At 40.1% G+C, this 10,928-nt stretch overlaps 1 protein-coding gene across 1 annotated transcript; it reads left to right on the top strand.

The window, feature by feature from the left end:
* The first annotated feature begins 208 nt into the window (after positions 1-208).
* On the top strand, positions 209-7,493 carry pou2af1 (POU class 2 homeobox associating factor 1). Its single transcript, XM_085916443.1, has 6 exons — positions 209-363; positions 754-803; positions 2,311-2,456; positions 6,217-6,253; positions 6,356-6,630; positions 7,086-7,493. Exons 1-6 carry the CDS (start codon positions 209-211, stop codon positions 7,491-7,493), a joined length of 1,071 nt encoding a protein of 356 aa, XP_085772569.1.
* The last annotated feature ends 3,435 nt before the right edge of the window (positions 7,494-10,928 follow it).

Raw genomic sequence — 10,928 nt, 5'->3', positions numbered from 1 at the left:
AATCATAGGTGGGTTTATGTTTACTTGCTTTTAACAAATCAAACCCCACAAATATACATCGTTTTATCTGAGGTGAGCGAAAAGGTAGAGTCTATGCAGTTGCCAAAGGTCTCAAGGCGAAAGCCTGAAGCTTGATAAACACAACTAATAACATTTGTCTTGGTTGTCAGCTTGCCCAGCTGAGAAAATCTTCTGCTAGGCCATCTTGATGGGGAATCTGATGGGCAGCTCCCACTTGGGTCAGTCCTTGGCAATTGTGGTGTCCAGAAAGTGGAAGAAGTCCATTATGGAGATGAAAGAGCCTGTGAGGGGGAAGAGGCATGATGGGGCTGTGCCTTCCAAGTTTGGGATCACAACCCTCAGGTTGTGGTTGTTGAGGTTACACTAGGACACCAGCTGGTCCACCTCCATATTGTAGGCAAACTCACAGTATTACATAAGCCAAAAGAGGGTGGTGTCATCCACAAAGGTGCACAATTTTACAGTCTCGTGCATGACTAACACCACATTTAAAGTATATGTAATGAGTCTTTGATTGGTCATGATTGAAGCCAGCTATGACCATTCCCACGACGGCGTAGCCCTGCCACTTGTAGATCCTGCATAATTACCAATATGAGGCCAAAACCATCTCCATGCAGGATTTACACCAATCATGAAAGATGGGCCCTAGGTCTTAACTAATGTCTGCATATGTCAAGCAGTTAGTCAGTTTTCTACTGAGGTTGTGACAATGTGTGCTTGACCTTTCAGTCATCAGGTCAAGTCAAGTACTGGTGCAGTTACTGCAATTCCTCACAAAGGTAAAGCAATATTTATGCAATAATGTGTTTGCTCTTTTGTGATTGAAATCAAGCAGAAAATTGTGGAGTCGTGGGAATGTGGAAGTTGATTTTTTTTCTGCTTTTACTATTGGCCACTACCTTCACAGTCGGTCCAAAACAGTCAGTCCTCAGAGTCAAAATCAAGGTCATTAAACTTTTACGAGTTACTAAGTTTGACATTGCGAAACACAAATTGAAAGTTGTTCCCCTCTACAGGCCATATTTAGTACTGCACACTAGACAAGGGTGGGGGAGTGGTCCTGTCGCTGTGGAATTGATGGGTCTTTATGTGAAATACCGTGAAAATGACACGATCAGCCGCGAGTGTTCACCGTATTTCACCTTTCATAAATCAGCTGATTGATTTTCCCGGTGTAGAAAATAAGCATCAGAGGATAAAATAAATGCATGGCCTCTAAAGGTCTGCCTCGCAGTCAAAGTTTTTGAGTAGATTAGTTCTGACCTTTCTCTGTGAAGTCTTCCTGTTCTCAACATGCTTATGTAGGAAACTCCAATTTTCTCCCACATTCCAAAATCATGCGTGTCAGGTTAATTCAAGACTTAACACTGTCCAATACAAAGGGCTGTCTCTCTTTGTGCCCTGAGATTGACTGTCTGTTGCAATTTACTGCCTCTGGCATGTCAACTGATATTGTCTTCAGCTCACCCCTGACCCTGGGGTCAGGATTTGGATCACGGATGGACTTCATGTATCTCACCTTTTAAACATTATAACTTGTCTAAAATATATATAAAGATTTTAACCACAATCAAAATTTACTTTGTCAGCAAGGGACCTATGTATCTGTCTGTTTTGCTTTGAGTGTGTTACACCACTTCCTAATTTCCTACTTCTAAAGCAGTGTTTTCAACTGGTTTTGTCCAAAGGACCACCATTATAGTCAAGAAGCAACTCAGGGACCACTGCTTTGGCGGAATATTATTTTATTTTGCAACAAAGCAAGATAGGCTATTTATTTGCATTTGTACATCTATATTGGGAATCTCAGCTACATTTGACATAATTTGGATGGGTAAATGATTCACAAAATTAGCTGGAAAACAAATCTAGTTAAAATAAATAAATATATACATAAAAATACATTTTTTTTTTTTTTTAAATGTTAATTATTTTCCGTTTCCAATTTCGCGGGCCACCTGCAATACCGCCACAGACCACTAGAGGACCGCAGGTGGCATTATCAAAACAAACAAATCTGGACATATCCAACACATCTGGACATATCCAACACATCTGTGCTCAATTTGATTTGCAGGAACAGAGGAGTTTGTCACAATACTTTCATTGTTTTGTGTTTAATTTGCAATTGTTGTCTAATAGATCACACTGTTTGTAATTGCTGATAAACTGCTCCTTCCATCAGGTCTCATAGTCCAGCAAGTTTATTATAAATGTGCCCAGAGCTTGTTTCTCCACACAATGGAAATTAAATTGTATTCATGGCTCTTTTTCTGTCATTTCTAGCCCATCCTGCTGCTCTGAGTAGGTTCAGGCCATACCAGGGTGTTCGAGTCAAAGATCCAGTTAAAGAGCTGCTGCGAAGGAAAAGAAGTGCAGAGTGGCCGAGTACCAAGACAACTTCACATAATTTTGCTCCGAACATAACCCAAGTCAGTTTGAGTGAAACTGTTTGAAAGCTATTGATTAATAATTAGCTAGTTGTATTTGTGTGAGGGTATTTCATTTCTGCGAAAGTGCACAGTATCATTCTGAGCTCTAAAGAGAGCAAAATATGGTCACCAAAATTTTAGGCACGTGCAGTCTTCTCTCCCTTTTGGCTTAACCTTACTTACGGGTCAGAACAATAAATCATCCTCTTCCATGCATTCCCAGTTCTCGCCATCTTTAGCTTTAACTCCAGCTATTTGCAAGTCTTCCTTCGTCACGTCCATAAATCTCCTCTTCGGTCTTCTTATTATCTTAGCTGGCTTAGAACTGCAATGAGTTGTAAGCCAGCTATCTGAAAAATAAGAAAAAAAATTGTTTAGGTTCAACAAATTAATCATAATTAACTCATCAAATTCTCGATTTGGTTCAGATTGCAGATACCAGTAAACCGGTAACCGGGGAGATTTCCTAGTTTTTAAAAAATATAAGTCATTTTAACTATCCCAAAAAAAGAGAGATCTGCGAAAAAAACAATAAAAACCTAACGGCAATGAGCTTGTCTCAAATAGTGAGTGTTTTGTTTTTTTTGGCATGTACAGAATGATAGTTTCATCATCATAGCTTTCTGTATGTACTGAACAAACACAGAACTTGCCGAAATGTGAAATGGGATGAAGGAACCTTGCTTATCGGCTCCTCTCTACATTCTCCCTACGATTGGGTGGCAACCAATTCAGGCTGTACTCCACCTGCTGCCCAAAGTCAGCTGGGATAGGCTCCAGCACGCCCGCAACACTCATGAGGAGAAGCCTTGAATGAATCAATCAATTTTTACCTCCATCTCCAGAGGAGTAGTAGTGCCTCATGTTTATTTACTTTAAAGCATAAATGCCTTTTCTCACTTCTGTCCTATAAACTAAATGCAGAATTTTTATTCAGCTTTCAAATGAAAATAGACTCTTGAAAGGAAGCAACCCAATGACAAAAAGTGTCTTTCAAATTGTTGCAGCTTAAGTGTAACGCTGTAACAGCATTGGCTTTATGCTAGTGACTGCAAGATCTTTTAAAAGGAGACACATCATGTTAAATGTTTTAAAGCCAATTCCTCACCAAAACTTCATCCATCTTGGAGCACTCCTGCTCATTCCTCCCCTCAAAGCAAGCAGAGGTGTCATTTTCAGGACAAATCCCTAACACAACTTTAGCCACAGGTGCTTCTATTCAACTGAGCTGCAGGTAAACTAGCTCCCAGGAGTTAGCTTGTGTATTTGCTGGTTTATTACAAACACTGTGACTGACACCAAACTGTGGCAGGGTTCCTAGATTCTAGGTATAGATTTTACACGCCTGGTAAGCAACAGCTCTGCCAAATCCTAGAAAAGGACCGGGTTGTCACTTTGTGATCACAAAGTGAGGAACCATCTTCATACGGGGACGTACCTGCAGAATAACACAAGCCTTTTCACCGAGCAGCTCTCTGCAATACGAGTTAACATGTTCTGTTCTGTTTTGATTTTGGTATGTCAAATAAATTATATGTAAAATATCTCCACGAATCCCTTGAAATGTGCTCACAGCATTGCTGTTTGGTGTATTGAATGAGTTTTATTCGAAGTAGTAAGTTTGAGATATCCTACTTGTGTTTACAGTGTAGTGGGGTTAAAAATAGCCACCAAAAATTAGATGCTATAGTTGCCAATAGATGCCAGTAGGTACGTAAACGTGGAAAGCTTACAAAGAGCATAAATATGGCTCCATCCATCCATCCATTTTCTGAACCGCTTCGACCCCACGGGGGTCGCAGCCGTCATCGGGTAGTAGGCGGGGGGAGACCCTGAACCGGTTGCCAGCCAATCGCAGGGCACACAGAGACGAACAACCATCCGCACTCACACTCACACCTAGGGACAATTTAGAGTCTCCAATCGGCCTACCAAACATGTTTTGGGGATGTGGGAGGAAACCGGAGTGCCCGGTGAAAACCCACGCGGACACGGGGAGAACATGCAAACTCCACACAGGGAGGGCCAGAGGTGGAAGATATGGCTCCTTTAATGTTGATTTCTGGAAACCATTTTCGCGGATTAAACATTCCTCTAAGGAGGTCACCAACATGGTGTAAACCATGAGTAGCAATGGGCCTGTTGGAGAAATAGGTCGCCAGTGATGTGATTTTTCTCGGAATGCTGCAGAAACAATCATTTGAAAATATAAACACTGAATCAGTAGCAAAGAGGTAGATCTCCATTATAAAAATGTTAATGATTCCTGTTCTAAATGATGATCCTTCAGTTGCATTTTATTAATGCACGCTTGGGTTGAAGTTTCTGAAACTGTCTAGATAATGAACAACATTGGGATTTTTTGGTGCCTGCAGACTTATAACAAAATGTTTCCTGAAAAAAAAAAGACATTTTGACAGCTGAAGTATAAGACCCAAATCATAGATGCTATTCACGAGAGCTTCAAAAAAAGCCCTGCAGTGAGCCAGAGCGTTTTCCTGAACACGGGGGATTTTGTCCTTATATAATGCAGGTGTTTTTCCATGACAGTTAGAGCCATTTGCTGTATGGCTCCGGGACAGGGCACAGCGCCCGATGCAAAATAACCTGAAGCCTTGCCAAAGATCCATCCCACTTGCTTTTTATTGCACCCACACACAAACACACAGACACTCAGATAGTTCAGAATGTACCCGTTGATAAGACAACCTTTGGCAAACGTTTAAGAGAGACCAGAGACAATAGTTTCTAAAATCTTCTGCGCAAACATATTTGGAACACTTTAAGACACTTAACATTACGATAAAAACATTCTTTAGAAGTGTAACTTATTTCAACCTGTGCAAGAATGCTTTCATCATTTTGCACCAGGAATTTGGCATTTAATCTGAGAAAAATATTCAAAGTTGGGATGACTATTATATTATCCTTGGATTGCCAGCTGGCAGTTGTGTGTACGTGATTATACAGCTGGCAGCTTTGTGGTTAAAAGTGGTGAAACTTGAGCCTTATGGAAAATATTACAATATCTTTTTATTGCTGCAAAGTATATGCTGCAAAGTATAAATCTGCCCTTTAAAGGGACTTTTCAGCAATTTAAAATTATAAATGGAAATGTTTTATATATATATTTTTTATATTAAAAAAACATTAAAGATTTTATGGGTTTCTTTTGCATTATAAATTAATGTTCCAGTTTTCTAATCCATTGCTCTAAGTGCTCAGTTGATTGTGCTTAGACGTTACCATTATCGTTCTGAAGGTTGCAAAAGATTTAAAATTACAAATTTAAGACAGTTCCAGTTGTTCAATACTGAAATGTTTATTATGAAAATGTTCCCCTCCACAAACGTTTTTTTTATTACTTTAATATGAGAACTAGTTGCTTCATAATTTATACAACTATTCAGTATCAGTCTCTTTCTTGTAAAACTGCTTCTAATCTATCATTTTGTAAAAACCTCTTAGCATGAGAGCCACCCACAGCAGATTTCGAATATGAATTTGATTCTAGACTTCAAAAGATTAATCACGAGTGCTAGGTTGCTGCAGTATGACTTATTTGTTCAGTTTCTCTGCCCAGTTTGTATACAGTGACATCTGGTTTTATTCAGTGAAAGGGTAAATTTTGAATATTTACATATGGGATGTTGATACTGTCGATGACCGATCAGCAGCAGAAATATGATTCTGTTGTTATTTTATGACATTACGTCTACTCTTTTCAGCTTTCCACTCATTCCAATCTATAATTTTTTAGGAGGTGATTACACATAACCAGTCGACATCGGTACAAGGTATGCATTTGCCATCTGCCTTCCATTCCTACACCTGCATGTGAAGGTTGCCAGGCATGATTGTCTCATACAAGTTGTACTGTATGTATCCATATAATTCAGGAATCTTTGAGCAAGACGTAGCCAGCTGCTCCCAAGCAACGTCTCTCGATTGTGATGGAGAAATTACACAACGGAGAGCTTCACTACCTGTCAGCAGGAATGGACCGACAGTCACGTCTTGGTCCTCACCCGACTACAGCCAGCAGGTCACTTCCGCTCTGCCTCTGGCCGGATCAGCTGGTCCTACTTTGACAGCTGATGTCTACATGCAAACTCTGTGCCCCAGTTACACCATGCTAACCTACACACAGACACCACTACTTACTAACGTTGGGGTGAGTAGTTTCAATTTGTATTGAAAATAATGGGCAGCACGGAACTGCTTCATTGTGCTTTGGTTCAGAGTTTGAATCTTGGCTCCGGCCTTCCTTTGTGGAATTTTTATTTTGCTATGGTAGGGTGGTTCTGCCTGAAATAAGATGGGATAGGCTCCGGTTCTCTGCGAATTGGAACAGGATAAGCAGTTACAGAAAATTAGTAGATAGATTTTGAGTATTCAGGCAAGTAATCAGTCAACCTCCCAAATTTATCCGGAACATGCTTGCTGTCAAAGACAAAATGTGGTTATGTCAAATGCTGAACTTTAGTGACCCTGATCATAAATTTTGGGTAACCAATTATTTTTAACTAGACATTCTTTGGGGAGATAATCCAGTCCATTCAATATGTGGCTTTGGAGATTGGCGCGCTTGCTTTATAACTGCTTAGATATTTGTTTTTCTTGTTCCAGACCATACCTGTGGCTGCAACATCATGTGCACTTCCTCGTATGGACCTTCCCGATTCAGGGTGTGCTTGTATCCCTTGGGCCCAGCCCCTCACTACCATCTCCACCATGATCTCAGGGGTCCAGTTCACCCCAGGTTCCACAACTCTATCAGGATCCTGTCTGGTACAGATGCCGTTGTCCAAGTCTTTGACCAGCCAAGGTCATCAGCCACAGTTCTTGGACCCACTGGAGTATTCAGACCAGACAAACTCCAAAACAGAGGAGGTGCTTCATGAAGATCAAGCAGTAGAACTAGAAACACCGAACCTACTTGATAAAATTCTGGAGGATCAGGGGAAAGATGAATATTCAGGAAGCAAGGTGTCATATAGTAGTTCGTTCTTTTTGCCTAGTGGTTTTGAGACCTAATTTTTATGAACAGAGTACTTTTTGACTCTACTGATGACAAAAGTCCTGTTGTTGACTTACCGTAATTTTCGGACTATAAGTCGCTCCGGAGTATAAGTCGCACCAGCCATAAAATGCACAATAAAGTGAAAAATAACATATATAAGTCGCACCGGAGTATAAGTAGCACTTTTGGGGCAAATTTATTTGTAAAAATCCAACACCAAAAACAGACATGAACGAGCAACAACAGGCGAAACGATACGGTATGCTAACGTGACATATACACAAATGAGGAGCTGAGAATGGGCCTGACGTAACATTCAGAGTTATTCAAGTAAGTATTACATAAATAAGACGTTTATCAAACCATCTGTGTCACTCCTATTCATTAAATCCATCGATCGTGGTTTATGTAAACCATAAATATGTGCCACATATGCTGACGTCGGACCCGTTGTATATTGCATTTCTAATTATTCCACAGACCCATATAACGATATATAAAGTATATTTCAAATAAATATCATATTACAACAATATTATCAAACCATCTGTGTCACTCCAAATCATTAAATCCATCGATCAAATTCCTCGTTCTTTATGTCAACGCCGCGCGTGCGCTGCAGAGATCTAGTATCTAACTATATTGTAGCGTTAACAAAGTACCAGGAAAGACGTGGGTTTGGTAAACGGCTCTTTATTTAACAAAACAAGAGTTCAACGAGCCAACAACTACTGAACTTCCAGCCACGGAGGTGGAAGAGAGCTCCATAAATAAGACCGGGCTATAATAGTTTTTCAAACTTTCTGTGTCACTCCAAATCATTAAATCCTTCAAACTTCTCGTCCTCCGTGTCACTTACAAACAAAGCCGCTAATGATGCCGGTAGTACATCCTACTTTTTTTTAAAAAAAAATTTTTAATTTTGAAAATTTGTGAAAAAAAATCATTTATCATTTAATTTAATATGTGATTTTTCATTTAATTATCATTTAATTTGATATGTGATTTTTTTCACAAATTTTCAAAATTCAAAAATCCGCGATGTAGTGAAACCGCAATAAACGAACCGCGATGTGACAAGTAATTACTGTCATTTGAACTGCAAGTGACGTCACCCGTGCCGCGCGGCCATTTACATAAAAGACAAAGGATTCGATCACGGGATGACGAAGATGACGAAGGGCCCCACGTACTACCGGCATCATTAGCGGCTTTGTTTGCAAGTGACACGGAGGATGAAGAGTTTGAAGGATTTAATGATTTGGAGTGATAGAGAAGGTTTAAAAAACTATTATGGCTTTTATGCACGCCCGGTCCTTCTTGACGGGAGCTCTCTTTCACCTCGGTGGATGAAAGTCGGGGGCCGGCGCTTGGCCGGGTGGCTGTCCGGGGACGCTGGATGGGGCTCAGACATGGCTTTTACGCACGCCCGGTCCTATTCTATGGAGCTCTCTTCCACCTCCGTGGCTGGAAGTTCAGCAGTTGTTGGCTCGTTGAACTCTTGTTTTGTTAAATAAAGAGCCGTTTACCAAACCCATGTCTTTCCTAGTACTTTGTCAACGCTACAATATAGTTATATACTAGATCTCTGCAGCGCACGCGCGGCGTTGTTGTTGACATAAAGAACGAGGAATTTGATCGATGGATGTAATGATTTGGAGTAACACAGATGGTTTGATAATATTGTTGTAATATGATAGTTATTTGAAATGTACTTTATATATCGTTATATGGGTCTGTGGAATAATTAGAAATGCAACTTACAACGGGTCCAACGTCAGCATATGCGGCGCATACGCGGCATTGTTTACATAAAGCACGATCGATGGATTTAATGAATTGGAGTGACACAGATGGTTTGATAAACGTGTTATTTATGTAATACTTGAATAACTCTTAATGTTACGACAGGCCCGTTCTCAGCTCTTTGTTTGTGTTTATGTCACGTTAGCATACCTATCGTTTAGCCTGTTGTTGCTCGTTCTTGTCTGTTCTTGGTGTTGGATTTTGACAAATAAATATGCCCCAAAAGTGCGACTTATACTCTGGTTCGACTTATGTTTTTTTTCACTTTATTGTGCATTTTATGGCTGGTGTGACATACTCCGGAGCGATTTATAGTCCGAAAATTACGGTACGTCATTCCAGGAGCAGTGCATGAGCATGAGTGTTATACATGTGTGTGATGGCAATTTAAATCCCCAAATTTGGTTATACATGCTTGTTTTGCACCTCAAGCATCACGCTGCACACAAGCATATCTAATCACAAGTAAACATTGACATCCATTCATCCATCCATCCACCCACCTACCCGCACGATCATGTGGAGGTTTTAAAAGCTGTAATCCTTGCATCAACAAGTTAATTAAGTGTTGTTATAGTAACGTATACGTAACATTATAGTATTCGTAACGTGCTCTAACATAGCTCAGCTTCATTTTTTTTGTCATGTATGATAATTAATTCACTTAAAAGCAGCAACTTCTTTTATGAACAATCTGTTCGATTCAAATAAATTCACTATTAGCCAGATTTCTTAAACTTACTATTGTATTTGAACAGCAGAACAAACAAGTGTACATTTTGTAAAACATGTCTGTTTTTTTTCTTTTACAGTTTATTCTTGTGAATATCATTCAGAAATGGTGTTTTGATAATGAGTTAAGTAAATCACAAGTTACGATTTTGGTCTTAGCGTGGTGTTTTTCAGACAGACACCAACAGACCTGTTATCAAATTACCGTAGTATCTCTTTTTGTTTGGAAATTTTATTGTCTCAAAATCAAAGCCAGCAACTTTACAAGGGGAAGCAGTTTATTTTGAAAATAGCTCCAGCATGATGCTGATAATGGGTGGAATCCATGTACCTCTAAACACAATACAACAGGGGTGGCCAACCAGTCAGAGACTAAGAGACACATTTTTACTGTGTTACCGCACAGAGCCACATCATGCACATGAGCACACATGGACATCACCCCCCGCCCCCCCTCACACACACACACACACACACACACACACACACACACACACACACACACACACACACACACACACACACACACACACACACACACACACACACACACACACACACACACACACACACACACACACACTGTGCATTTTCTCCCTGCCATTATGAGAGCATAATTGACACTATTTGTTTCCTCAAATGGGTTTGCCCGTCGTCCTTTGCGGGATTTCACCTCATGCGCATATGCGTTTGACGGAAATACCATATTGAACTCAAGCGAAGCAACATGCACAAACAAAAAAATACAAACACAAATGTTGATATGAACGTAAAAGAGCCGCATGAAACCAGGCAAAGAGCCGCATGCGACTCAAGCCGTGGGTTGGCCACCCCTGGATTACAAAATGCCATGTTTGTTCAATCACTAAAATTGCATCATCAAAGACAGCAATCTGATTTCAAGTCAAGTT

The sequence above is a fragment of the Syngnathus leptorhynchus genome, chromosome 7 (assembly GCF_054491065.1).
Source record: "Syngnathus leptorhynchus isolate UIUO chromosome 7, UIUO_Slep, whole genome shotgun sequence".
Taxonomy (NCBI): Eukaryota; Metazoa; Chordata; class Actinopteri; order Syngnathiformes; family Syngnathidae; genus Syngnathus; species Syngnathus leptorhynchus.
Note: the sequence above shows the minus strand (reverse complement) of the source record. Positions and strands in the feature narration are given on the sequence as shown.